Source organism: Melampsora larici-populina (genome assembly GCF_000204055.1).
Source record: "Melampsora larici-populina 98AG31 unplaced genomic scaffold MELLAscaffold_17, whole genome shotgun sequence".
NCBI classification, from domain to species: Eukaryota; Fungi; Basidiomycota; class Pucciniomycetes; order Pucciniales; family Melampsoraceae; genus Melampsora; species Melampsora laricis-populina.
In genome coordinates, this window is record NW_006768781.1 from 99,290 (window position 1) to 115,260 (window position 15,971).

The 15,971-nt window shown below is 42.0% G+C and overlaps 5 protein-coding genes across 5 annotated transcripts; 1 reads left to right on the top strand and 4 right to left on the bottom strand.

Moving 5' to 3' along the window:
* Nucleotides 1-2,429: 2,429 nt before the first annotated feature.
* Nucleotides 2,430-4,706, bottom strand: MELLADRAFT_106215 (uncharacterized protein; the record flags this gene model as incomplete). The annotated part of the gene is made up of 5 exons (XM_007409902.1): nucleotides 2,430-3,391; nucleotides 3,479-3,979; nucleotides 4,058-4,157; nucleotides 4,237-4,367; nucleotides 4,430-4,706. The coding sequence occupies 5 exons, from the start codon at nucleotides 4,704-4,706 to the stop codon at nucleotides 2,430-2,432; spliced, it is 1,971 nt and encodes a 656-aa protein (XP_007409964.1).
* Nucleotides 4,707-5,074: 368 nt separating this feature from the next.
* MELLADRAFT_48264 (uncharacterized protein) lies at nucleotides 5,075-7,112 on the bottom strand (the record flags this gene model as incomplete). The annotated part of the gene is made up of 6 exons (XM_007409901.1): nucleotides 5,075-5,904; nucleotides 5,985-6,061; nucleotides 6,156-6,177; nucleotides 6,263-6,304; nucleotides 6,410-6,827; nucleotides 6,933-7,112. The coding sequence occupies 5 exons, from the start codon at nucleotides 6,789-6,791 to the stop codon at nucleotides 5,273-5,275; spliced, it is 1,155 nt and encodes a 384-aa protein (XP_007409963.1).
* A 2,083-nt stretch (nucleotides 7,113-9,195) lies between these two features.
* Nucleotides 9,196-11,088, bottom strand: MELLADRAFT_71819 (uncharacterized protein; the record flags this gene model as incomplete). The annotated part of the gene is made up of 5 exons (XM_007409900.1): nucleotides 9,196-9,626; nucleotides 9,729-9,820; nucleotides 10,006-10,074; nucleotides 10,171-10,256; nucleotides 10,370-11,088. The coding sequence occupies 5 exons, from the start codon at nucleotides 11,046-11,048 to the stop codon at nucleotides 9,548-9,550; spliced, it is 1,005 nt and encodes a 334-aa protein (XP_007409962.1).
* Nucleotides 11,089-11,230: 142 nt separating this feature from the next.
* MELLADRAFT_48268 (family 2 glycosyltransferase) lies at nucleotides 11,231-12,365 on the top strand (the record flags this gene model as incomplete). The annotated part of the gene is made up of 5 exons (XM_007409658.1): nucleotides 11,231-11,283; nucleotides 11,360-11,459; nucleotides 11,555-11,654; nucleotides 11,772-12,073; nucleotides 12,146-12,365. The coding sequence occupies 5 exons, from the start codon at nucleotides 11,262-11,264 to the stop codon at nucleotides 12,363-12,365; spliced, it is 744 nt and encodes a 247-aa protein (XP_007409720.1).
* A 680-nt stretch (nucleotides 12,366-13,045) lies between these two features.
* On the bottom strand, nucleotides 13,046-15,604 carry MELLADRAFT_106219 (uncharacterized protein; the record flags this gene model as incomplete). Its single annotated transcript, XM_007409899.1, has 7 exons — nucleotides 13,046-13,084; nucleotides 13,768-13,911; nucleotides 14,099-14,212; nucleotides 14,269-14,654; nucleotides 14,737-14,833; nucleotides 14,953-15,288; nucleotides 15,347-15,604. The coding sequence occupies 7 exons, from the start codon at nucleotides 15,602-15,604 to the stop codon at nucleotides 13,046-13,048; spliced, it is 1,374 nt and encodes a 457-aa protein (XP_007409961.1).
* Between the last annotated feature and the right edge of the window lie 367 nt (nucleotides 15,605-15,971).

Consider the following 15,971-nt stretch of genomic DNA (forward strand, 5'->3'; position numbering starts at 1 on the left):
TCATAATTACCTGCTCTGAGTGGACCATCAAGGAAGTGTTTCCTGGGTATTCATGATCCTGAAATCACCATGGGGAATGGTTCAGCTTCAATCCATCTAGAATTCAATGTACCATGACTTGTCCCACTCATTGGTGCTCTCAGATGCAGCTCTGTAGTCTTGAAGGCCATGGTTGTGCAAAGGCTTGCGGTATGGCACTTGTTTGTGTGCTTGGGTCTGCTTTGTCTGGAAATTGGCCCTTGTTTGGCTTTATCAATCAAGTCATATTGTGTGTTCTTTGGCCTACCCTCTTTTTTCTATCTGTTCAAGCTCTTACACAATTTTTGTAAGAATGGAACAAATGATCAAGATATGCTTTGTCTATCATTCAAATCATTCTCTGAACAAATTAATGTCAAAAACATTTGCTTCAAGAACCCCAAAGTCAGCACTAACCACATCATATACCTTTCAATTCTTCAACTTAGCCATCATATATTCCACGTATCATGAGCCTTCATTAGGCCCTCGCCCCGTCCCCGAATGATTCGGGGATCCCCGAAGTTACCCCTAGGGGACGGGGGGCGATCCCCGTCCCCTATTTAGGGGACGGGGATCGGGGAATGCCGGGGATTCCCCGAATGGATCATGAAGAATCGTAGTCAGATGAGTCTTTGAAGTTCAAATGACTCCTAAAGGATCATGAACTCGGCACGTAGTGGTGAATTCGAATCAGATCGATCAAAGCTTAGAAGATCTCGAAGCACAACTATCAAAACTAGAACTGATCAGTTCACTTCAATCTCATTTCCAAAACAAAAGAATCACTTCAATCTCATTTCCACATCAAAAGAATCACATCGATCAAAGTTTAGGAGATCTTGAAGTAAAGCTATCAAAACTTGATATAATGTATTCCTTCATAATTGGATTGCATTTCAAGAAGTTAGAACAACAAAAAAAACAAATCGGCAAGGTTGAATCACTACTCGATGAATTTTGTCTTTTGAGTCAGTATGATGATTTTTGAAGTGAATACAGTCGGATGAATTTAAATATCTGGGTAAAGGAATCTAAAAGTGAACGGATGATGAAATCCAAAAGAATTAGCTCAAAACGTTCAAAAATGATGATTCGATGAATCAATCATGATAGAGATTGGATTACTAATTTACAACCTAACTTTTTTGACATGCTTCCATTTTGAATATTTTTTTTGATTGGTTTTTGAAGAATGTGAGGATCTAATGATCCTTTCCACTTGATCTTGTTTGAGGTTAGATGATATCGGTGAAGGTATCTTGTTGGGTAATGGACGATCGTTTGTTTTTTGTTCTGGGAAAATGCTCTATTCCCCGAAATTCCCCGATTGATCCCCGATCCCCGATTTCGGGGGCGGGGATCATTCCCCGACCCCTAATTCGGGGAATGATCCCCGTCCCCGGTTTCGGGGACGGGGATCGACCGGGGCGAGGGCCTAGCCTTCATGCATAACCTTTGGATCAATTTATTTCATTCCTTTACTATCTGAATTATATGATTCACATATTACCTGGACCATAACATCATGCAGAAGAGTTCTTCCAATTTAAAATCACATAATTGAAGATGATCTGTGTACTGTGATAGCACAGATAGGGGCCATTTTTATGGTGCTGTGAGTGGTTCATTGATGATCATTGTTGACTAATCCTAATTTCACAATAATCATAAATGATTGATTATTGGTGCATCATGATCATTGATCAGTTATAACCTGCTCAAATCCCACTCTGACTCATGCACACCATGTTCAACATTTTTGCGTGAAATAACTTGAACTTCTATCCTGTTTGTAAACCCTATTGTGCCCCTTTGACATCAATGGACAACATCTCCATGACACAGTATGAAAAGGTATCAAATCATTTCAGCCCATACATATCTGATTGTATACTCTGTTTATCAAAATGATTTACTGCAACAGAGCTGACATCTCAAGGTGTCTTCAAATCAGTGTTTAATAAGTTTTGTACAAATCAATAAATTGCAAATTAGCGCAACAAACTTCAAAAACTGAAAACCTTGTCTGACCATCCCATTCTTGTTTTTGATTTTATCACTTTAGATGCATGTTGGTCCTTCATAAAGCACTCTAGATAAATTTCACCAAACCTCTCTGTTCATAGAAAAGCAAGTCAATCATGAAGTATGCCAAGACACAGAAGGAGAAGAAATACGATTTATTGAAAAAAAACAATTACGAGCATTTAAGAAAGCAGTGCATAAGAGACAAAGATAGAGAAAACCAACAAACAATCATTAAACTTGAAGGAAAAATAAAGATTATAGATACATAACAGTCCATTCCAAATTCACCCTACTGAAATTTCTATCCAAAAACACAAAAAAATTAATACAAAAATCATAAACCAATTTTTTTCATGGGAGGGGTAGGTTCCTCATCTTCATCATCTAACAAGTCCTTCAATCGCATCTGAAACTTCACCCCAATTACTTAAAGCTCTTTCACCAAACCTTCTTTCATCATCTACAAACTCTCTTAATCCTTTACCAATCAAACTACCCATTCTCATCAAATGAATCCATTCTTGCCAAAGACACCATCGGATGAATACTCTTCTTCTTAATTTACTTTCGATTCCAGCTCTATCGATTTCAATTAAATTTCGTAATTTATCCGATTCTTCTTCCCATCCTGATTTTCTTAAATTTCTTACTTCTTCTAATTTTTTACTATTCATTTCGGCTCGAGGTTTTAATCTTTTATCTACATCATCTATACTTAATTTATCTAATCTATTGAATAATCCTCCAAAATCAGTATATAACTCTCGATGCGCTCTTACTTCTTCATTGGTAGAAAGTGCAAGTCTTCTGGTTCGTCGATCTAATAAATCAGAATGTTTTCCCACATGATGTGCTACTACTTCAATCTCATCTTCTGCTCTTCTAGCTTCTGCAGGTCTCCAACAAGCATGTCCAACTGTTCCAGATCCTGTTCTTTCACTTTCAACTGCTGATCCAAGTGCAAGTTGGATCCTAGTAAAGTCTGCAGCCTGTGCTTCATATCGTCTTGTCACTCGTTCCAATCCTGCACAAATTCGACTCCAATGTTCTACAATCAATGGAAGTCGTGACCTGAACCCAGAGAGTCTACTATCAAGATCTTCTGGAATTGACATCTCCTCGGCGGGAGTCAGACGAATAACTGCTGATTCTTCAATGAGATGAACTGTCGAATGTGAGCGCCAAGTCGCCAAGTCCGACGGCTCGCAGAGAAATGTGCTAAGAATATTATCGGCGGAGAGGACAGGGTGGTTCACGAGATAGGTGAGGAAGCGCTGGAGACCTCGGCGACGTCGTTCGATGAATGCTGTCTCGTCGCCTGTTGCAAGATGATGCCCTGAGACTGGTGATAGGAGATGTCACAAGAATAAGCTTAACGATAAAAAAGATGGTATTGCCAAATGCGAGAGTTGATGAGTGGAAAACGAACTTGCGATACGTTTCGGAGGTAAACCAGGTACCAACCGGAACGGATACCGTTTCAAGAGGCATTCGTGAAGCCATACAAAGTCACTATACCTCCTGGGTACACTTGTCCCTTTCTTTTCATGATCGACAGAATAAACATTATACTTTAAGATCCATCCTTCGGGAGCGCTCAGTCGGACTGTCACCAAATCTTGTTGTAACCGATCGAAGGGAGGTAAGAACTGAGAGCTAAGATTGGTGGTACCCTCAGGTAGTAGACTAGTCTCAAGACCAAATCCAAGAAGTGGTTCTTGTTCTTCGACCACAAATGGTAAACCGTTGGTGATGGTAGAGGATACATTTGTTCTGGATTTGATTGTGGAGCTAGACCAAGGATCTTCAGGAGAAGCTGAACGGCGGTTGTAGCTCGACCTTGCTGGCGAGGTTAACACCAGTGGGCCAAAGTCGAGGGTAGGAATTGGAAATGGCGCATTGCGAGATATGAGCTGTTGGACTGCTCGAGCTAAATGTCACAAAGATGGATCGTTAGTTTCTTTGTCCATATGTCTTTCTGGAGATACGTCTCAGCTCTTCAGCTTACGCGGTTTTCCTTGCTGTGAGAAAGCAACTGCAGCCAGAGCAATGCTGAAGTCTGATTTAGTGAGTCGTGAAGAGCGGTGATCAGAAGTCACGCTTAATATCTACGTTGAAAGATTAAAGTGTGACATCATTACTCAGCATTTGTTGGAATTCAAGCTGAATAAGGGAAGAGGTACTGACTCTCTCGATTGTACTTGCACCTACACCACTACTAGCGAGAACCCGATGAGCATTAGCGAGTGAGATTGTTCCAGCAGATGGGTCAGCAGCATTGAAAGCTTGATGATAGACGTTGGGTAAAGCGGCTTCACCTATATAGTAAGATACAAGATTAGCATTTCTGAGGCATTGAAGATGAGGAAACCAACTAAACTGATATGACCTTCGATCTTGTTAGGTAAAGTGAAGGGTTCATTGATTGAAGAAGATGAGAAAGTTTTGGTTAAATGAGTAGGAGAAGACCAAGGATCATGAGCATATAATTCAGGAGTAGATTGAGAAAGTGTCGATGATGATTGAGATTGAAGGTAATTAGGATATGATGAGTTTGAGTTTGAAGTGTTTGTTAAAGGTGAACTGGAAATTAAATCTGATGGGATGGTTTGATTTTCAGTTTGAAGTTTGTTTTGACTTGGATTTAACGATGTCATGTCATTGATGGATTTGCTTATAATTCCTTTTCGTCTTGCAATCGGTGTTTCAATTTCTCTGAGGTTCTTTGAGTTCTTTGAGAACAACTTGAAGGGTGAAGGATGTTGTGAATGTGAATGTGATCTAAAATGATATCACCTTGGAATTTGATTCAACCCTACATAAAACCATAACCTCGATTACACAGAGATAGGACGGGTGTGTGTGATTCATGGTTCTAGCCCAAGACCCTTGTGCCGAAAAGATCAACCAATCACACATCTTCAACTCAAAGCTCGAGGCTTCTCTTATATCTTCTTTTATCCTTGTTCTTTCTACGATCTTTCCTCTCTCTTGACTCACTACTCTCCAATCCTCAAACATCTTTAGCATGGAATTAATAGCTTAAATGTTCCAAATGACTCACAGGATTGATTCCTTCTAGAAATGAAACAAATCATGCACTCCAACTCAAAGCAATCACAATACAAACAACCTGATCTCACAACAAGCGAAAAGAATAAAAAATACAATACGTCCTTTCAAGAATAACTAACACGAAAGAATATCTAGAATCAATCTAACATCACGATGTATATTTCACTACAAATTTTTGAACGGTTTCTCTTGACTTGATATACTTTTCACGTCGTTCAGCAAAATCAGGATCTAAACAACTTAAACGTTGGGGTCCATCCTCGGTTAATACCAAAGGGTCTATAGTCCTAACTCTAAGTTTCAATTCACAAACACTGTTATCATCAGCTTCAGACTTCATTGTTGATTCATCCCACTCAGATACTTTACAACGCTTATCAATCTTCTCCATAATGCTTCGAACTTCAGGAGTCGCCCGTGACGCTAGATTGGACCAGAATTCTTCATCACCTAATTTCCAGAGACACGCTTTATCGATATGGCCATCATTAAGACTCTCCCTGATGGCTTTAGCACATAGTTGATACAAATACTCGTGGGTTGGATTAGCCCAAGAGTATTCATCGCATGAGAGATATGCATTGGCGAGCAATGATGCACTTTCGATCGAATTAAGCACTATTTGGCCTTCATAATTGACAGCAGATTCAAGGATACTACGAGCTTGTTCGCGAGTGAGAATATGGAAAGCGACCGAATCTCTTAGGCTATAGTCCAATCGGTCGGCACACAAGTCAGGCTTTGGTAGTTCCAGGAGTCTGAAGTTCTCTTCATTGAGTACTGTGAGGTCGAAAAAAGAAGTGGAAGTAAAATAAATATGGGGTTGTAACAGATTGCAAGCCAAAAAACAATTTCCGCACCTCTTTCTGGATCAAAGCCATGCCTGGTCAACACTTCGAGAATAGGTGTAGAAGCGATATATTCGGGTTTATCCACTCTGATCGGTGCAAGACAGACATGAGGTTAAAGACCAATCTAACTTTAGCAAGCTGCTTTTGAACTGCAACATCGTGGATTTCTTGAAAACTTACTCGTGAATGACATATCCATAAACTAGATGCGGTAAACATACAAAGATATAAAAATGAGTGAAAATGCTAAATGGCTCCATCAATTGACAGGAGAGGATGGTTCTGACCTAGATCAAGTACATGGCTCAAAGTAGTATGAGCAACATCGTCTGAAGAAGTACCAAGTTTTTCAGGTATTGGCGTGAAGAAAACCACTAGATTGTTAGAATGGCCTCTTCTTGAATATGTTGCTATCGTTGGGAGAAGATGCTAACGAAGTAATGCAGCCAGTTGGGCTTCCTCTGTTCCTCCAGTTCGCTTCACCAGAAGCATGGCACCCACACTATGATCGAATCGATTGACTGCTGGAGATGGTACACAACCAATAAGAGCAGTGATGCCATGTTGTAATACTTTCTTGAGCCTTTGAAATGTAGGTAACTCCATAATCTCAATCGCGCATGGTAAATCGATTCTTATGGTCCCGTAGATCGGTTCATCAATCACCCGGTAGCTGTCCGTGTCATCTGATGTGGATATTTCTTCTATCATTCCTGATTGAGGCGTACCATCGAAGAGACAAGTTGAACATTCATCTGGAGACAAGGTATCTTGGGAATCGGCCCGCAAGATTTCAATAGTCTCACTGGATGACATTTTGAGGTATTCCGAAGAGGTATAAAATTCTTTAAGCTGAACAACAAAAGCAGGAAGAGAAAACCAGAATCAGACAACGCGATTTGACGTGAAATAGCCAATGGAATAAGAAATGAAAGTGGTAGTTTTCTTCAATCTCACCGAAAGTAATGTAAAGTTTAAGAACTCCTGTTGAGGTAGGAGGCCAAATCAAGGAGAGTGTAAATAAACCCAAAGGAAGGCAGGAGTATGTAACCCGTGGTCTTCAGATGTTCGTTAGTCTCCGTGTGACGGCAAATCGTGCAAATAAAATAGGATTTCGCGTGAATAGAGCTGATATAGAAAATCACAAACGCCTATGAAATACGCAGCAGGACGTGTTCGTGAATGAATTCCAAGACTAGTCAAGGTACCGAAAATCAGCTGTATTGTTCGCTCAAGAGGGACTTATTTCAAATTTAGCCAAGTCATCAAATTTAACTTGCAACTTGGCAAGCGGTGTGTACACATGATATGTTTTCATGTCATGTGTACAATCAGATACCACATTAGCCATTGTTGTTTCCAAAGTAAGAAAAGGTTGGCAGCAGCTTGTGTGACTCAAATATCCACATCCAAGCTCACATTGCCAGGATAGGAGGGGACAGATCTGATGATGTCTGGGGTGTGACTGTGCACTTGATTCCTGAAAAAGCCAAGTGACCACCTAGATGTGGCATGATGTGGGGTAGAGAGATTTTGATGATAAAATTTGGACTGAGTCCAGGTAGTCAGTGTGACCAGCACCAAGTCAGCTTTAGTATTCTCCTTTGACTTTCCTGGGATCCAACTCAAGTATCTCAATGATACGCTGAGTTGCAAAAGTTTTTACAAAGCTTGAGGTTGCACAGTAGCCTAGAGACCTCCTCCAAGCCCTGTAGTTTAGTATGTAGGAAATGGAGATGGTCTACATAGGAGTTTGAGTCATCTGGGGGGTTTTACCTACTTTTGACCTCCTCTACTGACCACTAGTAATTTGCCCAAACATGAACATAAAAATTGATCATCCTTGGTATTCAGAAATCTGTCATATAAAACCCTGCAAAACTTCCTACTCTTGTGAATGCACCACCAACATAGATAGCTCAGGTTGAGGAAATCAAGGTATCATTGGATACAAATCTTTGCACAGATCCTGTGTTAATTGAAATTTCCTGACAATGAATCTACCATCCTAGATTGCCAATCTTGATCAGTAAAGTATATGTTCCACCACATTGTGTCTGAGTCATTGAGTTCCATGCTAAGTTCATGGTGTGGGAAGAGGCATGGTACAGTTGCCGCTCGATATAAGCACACATTGAGTAAGCATATTTTGCTATAGGAATCAAATTTTGGTGAAACAAAAATGCAAATATGAAGTGCCAGTACGCTCCTTTTGAAATGATGCATCACACTTTGTGAGCACATGTGATTCATTTTCATCACAGTGGGGTGTGCAATAATTAATTTTTTGTTGTTGTGGAAGTGATGCTTCCATGGAATCCTTCTTCATGTTGTCCTTCTTCATTCACAATTGTCAACACAAGAATTTTATGCTCATGTGCCCCTCCATCACATTTGAGAAACAGATATTGCAAAAGATCTTGAAAGTTGAGCCAAAGGAAATTGTCAACCTTCAACTTTCCCACAAGGTGTCTAAGCCATTCATATCTATCAACTGGATCATATTTTATATCATCAGTAGGATAATGTAACACTATAAGAAACCCCAGATGAGCAAAGGTGAAGAAACACAGGGTGAAGATATATCAGGATGAAGTCCAGAATGTCATACTACAGCTGACATTATACCCTGCTCCATGGGTCTATTGCCTTTGATAGTCCCCCTATCATCCACCCTTTGCAGTAAGTGATACCTTAAAGACAACTCAGAGTCAAGGAGTGGTTCCCCAGACATACATGTACTATATCACATTGGGAATACAGTAGCTTTGAAACCAACAACACAACACCTTACAAGTTGAAGCCAACAAGCAAAGTGTAAAATCTTCAGCCACGGTCTATCACGCCAATCAAAGGCTCAGCCAGCAAGTCAGTTTTGCAATATAAAATGTTCTTTGGTTTCGGGAAATTGATGTGTACATCATACTGATGTAAACTTGATTGTGTTTGCAGTATTAGAGATGGCCCATGGGATGTAAGATAGCGATGGAACCTGAAAGCAGTCTCAGACTCTAGCAATGATAGTGTAGTAAATGCCATACATGATATTGCGACATAGCCTGACCTGAGTTCATGAGATGCAAGTTGCCCTTAGGACTTGTCTAGCAGACCCAATACTTCTCAGCACCTGGGCTCTTGGAAGTATCAGCATTGTGCACTGTACAATTCAATGGACAATCAAGTTGTGAAGTTGACTGAATAGAGTTGCACTTTGGAAAAAAAGCTTGCCAAAGTATATTTTGACTATTTGCACCGGGCGAGATAAACAACATGGAAAATTTATCCTACATATCAAGACTAAGAATATTATCCTCATGCATCGTGATGAAGAAATCTTAGAAGTCCAATCTTCAACACGTTTCGCTATTGTCTGATCAATATTAGCATCAATATGGACCCTGCGCTCTCCGTCCTCAAGCCTATCTTGATCATTTGATCACTCAAAGACTAGAGCGGAATCTGGGGAGCACGTCTCGTCCTGTTACAAAAGATACAAGAAAAATCTATACAACCTCATACACATTTCCATTCGGAAGATGAGCTTGGTCACTATGACAATCTGGAGTACCTGATCATTTGATATACCGGATCGCATCCTTCGAAAACACGTAAGAAATCCCAGATGTAAGTGTAGTAAAAGCGACAGTCCATCTAAACACGTTCATCATCGCATCACAGCAAGAAAAGAAAGAGCAAGAATGAGATTCGGTTCCTTCTCTTGACATAACAATTGAAGACAAAAAGTAACTCAACTGCAACATTGTAAGAGGTGTTGAGAGATCGAGTGGAATCATCGGATCAATAGTGGTTAATCCGACCAGTGATAACTGAAGAAAGGTGTTATACTACATGTCTCAATGCACAGAGCATGACATCATCAGAATCAACTTTTATATTGTGAGCTGGAATCCGATCATTGTTTGCGTGGTATCAAAGAGCGCCAAAGGGGGTTTCGAGCCACTATCTCTGCCCCTACAGAACAGGCGGAAGAGAGCGAGTGATTGATAAAAAAATATTGACACATACTAACTTTGCTAAGTTGGGTTGGCTTGACCTCAGCTGACGGTAAGGAGAAATCCCAAAACCTCTTGAAAGTTTTCTGCGTATAATTAAATCAAAGCACAATTAGATAATCTCGCCTTCGTTTCTCAAAGCAGCGTAAATTGGCCAAAAGGAAAAAAAATGATGCACATACAGGTGCAGGTAAGGATTGGTATCTGAAGTAAAAAGCGGATACACCCAACAATGCGTCTCTGCCTATGATGAGAACAGCAAGAGGAACTGAGTGATGATGAGAATGATTAATCACGTCAGCCCGTCAAGAAAACCGCGAAACACGAGCCCGAGGAACCGTCATTTATGTGAGAGGAGAAAAAGGTTTGGAAAAGACAGACGAGGTAATGATTGTTTCCAAGCTAGACTGAAGACCAGGGTGGTCATCAAAATCTTATCAGCTGCAGGATCAAGGATGGTACCCAAGACGCTAGCCATTTGTTTTGGATATTTTCGCGCAAGTAGACCATCTAGCCAATCCGAGACCCCACAATAGAGCAGAGTGATACTACTGAGTAGGTGGTAGTCATGAATGATAGAATAGGCCAGAAGAGGACAAAGGAAGATTCGTGTACAAGTGATCAGGTTTGGAAATGTGTAGATATTTTCACGTTTGGTTGTTTTTGTAGTTTCTGGAGAGGAAGATGGCGCGGGATCTGGAGGGTTAGCTGCTGTTACGACTTCTGAAGACCGTGTACCAACACTCGCGCTAGAATGGAATCCTGATGCAAATGCTGGGCTGTGAACGATAGAAGTAGCCTGATGAAACTTGAGTTTGATGGCCAAGGAGGAAGGAGGCTCGATTGTTTGAAAACGAGAACTAGATGTACCGGTGAACAAAGAATGGCCAAAGTGAGGACTTGAAGTGGTTAAGACTGTCGATGGAGGCCGAAGTCGTTTCTTGAACAAAGAGTGATATTTTCGTGAAGAATAAAACGAGTTAAGATTGCATTCGAAGGCTTGTTTTGAAATTCGAGACCCAAGTACGAAGAGATTATTAGTCGAGTGAACGTGAAGCATTTGTTAAGCTTGATTAATGATAATATTGACTTGAAGTTATAAAAAGTTGATAATGCGTATCTTCAATTTGAGGATGAATGATCGAGACAGAACCCATATCCGACCGATCCCATTCTTCTTTCGGTCTCGGTACATTCTCCAGCATTCTAATTTTCAGCTTCGATCGAGAAGTGGCGATGAGCGAATTGTTTCACTTCAAAAAGCGCATTCAAGATGGCTTCCTCCTCAAGTCAATGTCAGTTCTATTCATCATTTATAAATCATACATTATTGACTATGAGCTGATAAATAAGCTTTTGCATGGTCAATAGCTTCAACTGCAGAGACATATTCAGTCATCCTACCCACTTACAACGAACGTCGAAATCTACCCATCATAGTTTGGCTCCTAGCACGCACTTTTGACGAGCAGTAAGTTGTCATCGCGAAGCTTGATGTTAGTATCAAGAAGCTTGATGCTAGGTGGTCTGATTTGATGATGCTGTTCTGGCCCTTGACTCTCTCAGATCATTGAACTGGGAAATCATAATCGTAGACGACGCGTCCCCTGATGGAACTCTAGAGGTGGCAGAGCAACTCCAGCGTTTATACGGTCCGCAACGCATCGTCCGCCCTCTTCTCACCATTCACTTAATTCCTATCACGAGAATACTTCTATATAGACGCTTCAAGTCTGGATTACTGATCATCCGTTCTCGCACTTTCACATAATCTTTTGAACAGATTCTCCGGCCTCGAGCAGGAAAGCTAGGACTCGGGACAGCCTACATGCATGGCCTCTCAGCATGCACGGGATCCTTCACCATCATCATGGACGCTGACTTTTCTCATCACCCAAAATTCCTGCCTACCTTTATCGCCCTTCAACGGCAGCGTAACCTAGATGTGGTTACCGGATCTCGATACATACGTGGCGGGGGAGTTCACGGATGGGACCTCAAGCGCAAACTGGTCAGCCGAGGCGCTAACCTGCTCACGTCTCTTGTTCTCGCACCTGGTGTCAGCGACGTCACAGGGTCATTTCGGTGAGTTTTCTCTTTATGTAGTAATTGGACTCGCACTTATTCATGCCTCTGATGTCTCTGTCTTACCTACAGACTTTATCGTACCTCTATCCTTCGCTCGCTAATGGCTGAAACCACATCACGGGGATATGTGTTTCAGATGGAGATCATTGTACGGGCGCGTGCCATGGGCTGCTCTATTGGAGAGGTCCCAATCACTTTTGTCGATAGATTGTATGGGGATAGTAAACTAGGTGGTGATGAGATCTATGGGTTTGCTAAAGGGGTCTGGGACCTTTTTCGAGCGGTTTGAGGAATCTTTGCTTACATTGTATATCACATTCACAAATTTTAATTTCTCTGGTTTGAGCATTAGTTTCTTTATTTTATTTCATTGAGTTGTTTGGAAGATCAATGCAATTTGATATTCACAACACAAACCATCTAGTAATTCGAACTTACTGGAGTACAAATTTATGCACATCTCTTTTTTCTTTGTCATATCATAATGACCCGTGAAATGAGCACCCGATGACTGTTCATCAAGTGAGACTAGTAAAGAACGGTTCAAAGTAGACTATACTCTCCAAATGCCTGCAATAACATACAGTGTATCAAAGTAGCTGGTTCAAAGGGCTGACCAGACAACCCTGGGCTGTCTGAAAATAAATCCTGGCTTGGGTTTTCAGATAGATAGGAGAGAAAGGGATCAAACACCAACAATGAGACTTTCCAATTTTATCAGTCCAATGTGTATCTGGTTCTATGGATCAATGTTGACCTCTTGATTTTGTGCTAGGATGATCAAGATTCTAGATGCAAAAAAGAGTCTCATATATCATCTAGACCTTATATCTATTTATATACACACCCACAAGGCTCTGATTATACAACTAGCAATCAAATTCCCTTGTACAATTTATCATATGATCAGCCAAACTTACCTAGTGTCACGATCAGGAGTATACTTGATGATGCATCCAAGTTCATCATTTAGGCAAGTTGCCAAAAATCTTCAAATACTTCTGTAGCCTGCAAACCAATCAAAATTGTGTTTGTAGAAACCCATTGTCTGAGTTGCTTGGAGTAACATAGTTGTTTTGAGATGACTGATCAGTTATTGGGTCCTAGCTTATTCAGTTAGTTTCTATCATGGTGATTAAAACTTTCTCACAAACCAATTGGACCAATCAATTTGCAATTTGATCTGTAGGCAAGCACTCTTCTCATCTTTATTGCTCCATTGTCAACCTCACAGAAAGTGTTGACATCTTATTTATGAAAATAAATTGTTGACTGACTTGAAGTTCTTCAAGAGTCTGTCACAGCCAGCATTAAAGAGTTTCCTGGGTGGGAACAAGACCTTGGTTGGTAATGTGATTGAGAGTAGATTGGGTCATAAAATCATCTTGCACTGCACACCTGAGCCACAAAGCATAGCTATGTATGTGCAAACATCTGAGTAAATCCTTAGCTATAAGCTGCATAAGAGATTTATCAGTCATGATCTGCTCATATAGATAAGCAAATCACTTGTACAGTTGTTTTCAAAAAGCTTGCCACATATTCACTGCCAAATTGCTTGAGTTTGGCGGGCAAATTTGGACAAGCTTTTTGAAAACAACTGTAATACATTCTGTAAATTTGTTCAGATTGTGACACACATTTGGACAAATTGACTATGTATACGAGGTATTGGGTGGCCAGCCACCCACCGGTACTGGGTGGCCCGCCACCCTCTGGCAGCCAGTACCGTACTTGTACTCGGCACGGGCACCCCCCGATAATAGCGGACCACCCCATCGGCCTGTTTCTGAGCGCTCATTTCTCGAGCAACGTGCGTATACTGAGACTATGTGCTGCGCGCCTTGAATAACAATGCATTGCACCTTAACAGAATCTAAACCATGTCTACATAGGCGGTCAATTGACATCATCCCAAAAAACACACTCCCATCCTGATTCGATACTCCATCAAAGTGATAGCGAACCATTCACCTCGACCACCTTTACAATCCACCGCCCTGCCTGTCCCGCCATACTGACCACCTCGCCGACAAAGCAGATTACCTCACCCACCGCGATACCCCATTGTGGATCACCGCTGATTTCCTTCACGTCATAAATGTAATCGACTTCAAAATCTCTGAACATCAAATGCTGCAATCAATCATCAGCTGAGTTCGCCGTCTTCTCAGATAATTGTGCAAACTCACAGTCATGTCCCACTCCCTATGCATCAAGCTGGTAAGCCGCCACTCGTCTCCAAAGGTGTCAGTACCAATCCAATTATCGCGAAGTACCAGCCCACGCGCCGAAATAGTCAAGCCTGGAGCGTCCGTGTGCCCTGAGACGCCTCCTTGCACAACTTGGCACGCCTCTTGATCCACAATCAACCTCGCGCACTGCTCCTGGCCACCGCGGACAACGACACCGCTCAAACTGGAGAGGCCAACTAGTTCTGGTCCGTACATCTCGCCCTTGTCGAATAGCAGGACCGGCAAGGGAGCTCCTAGTCCAGGTCGCAAATTGACCAATGCATCGTATGCCCTTCGCTGACAGCCACTGTAACCTCGCTGAGCCAACCGAATTATGTCAGGTACTGTCGAACACGGGAAGAAATTAGACTCACCAAGCCTACTACCTGCATTTCACCGAACCATCTCATTGGCAGTCTCTCGTACGTGCCCACCCGGAATGACGAAGCCATGCTGAACTGTTATTGTCTTCTCTATCCTTATTCGATGAGTTTCGATTGCGTGTGATTGTAGCTGGTAAGGCCTGTAGGAGTAGAAGAAGAGCGTGTCGATTTGAGCTCTGTAGCCCAATTTGGGCCCAAGACACTCGCCTTTATAAAAGCCAGCCGCGCCAGGTTGCAACGTCGCCACGAAATGACTTACCCTTTCAGCATGGTCAACTTGACCAGCCTCTTCACAGTTCGTGATTCGCAGCTTAGACCAGACCAAGCAGAACAACGACGAACTTATTATCGCCAGGCCTCCAGTCGTAGACCAGGTTAGCTCTGTCATTCCGGTTTCGTCTCCTTGGGACCACGATGCCTGGCCAGAGCTGCTTAAAAATAGGTCTTCCTCGGATGATGCTAGACTAACCGTCATCCTTTTCGCATATAAAATTTTCCACTGTCGGCAACACCATGGAACCTGCACAACTCCCAGTCCATATCCGCTCCGTCTTGTTTCTCGGCGACCAGGTGTGTACTCAATTTCATGCATGACCTACCTTTCGGTCCACCTAACCACACTTCTCTAGCTCACTCCCCAGTCCAGCTCGCACCGGCAACGACTTCTTTACGACAGCAAAATTTTTGTCTGCTTCGATACACCTGAATACATCCCTGTCACTGTAACCGAACCGGATACGGGCATCCCTATAGAGGCTGCCCGGCCCTATTTGTTTCGTGGCAGCCTCGTCCCCCATTTCGGGAACGGTACTTTGACTGTCTTGGTCACCCGCTCCGCCACCGCTTGTTTGTCCCCCAGGGTTGATAATCATCACTCGGCCCCGTGTTCTTTCATCTCCAGCATTGGTCATGTCAGGCAGTGCCATTTCTCCCACGCAGAACATCGGTGGATTATCAGCATACTTCATCGTGACTACGATCCTATCGTGCGTTCTCGTACACCATGTCCGTCCCCCATGAGCACATCGATGTGCTCACACGGAGAGTTGTGTAATAAATTTGAACAGATCTTTATTCAATTTGTCTCTAGAAAATGCAAATCCTTTGTTAATAATAATAGACAATAAAAAATGTACCGTTTGTCAATGGAACTATGCATAAAGGAGCCCATTTAACACTCTTGCTGTCTGAACCTCTTGACAAAGGCAATTGTATGCTTAGCTCTCAGACCTGTTTGTAGGTTATATCCACCCTCTACGGAAATTGATTGGTGTGAGC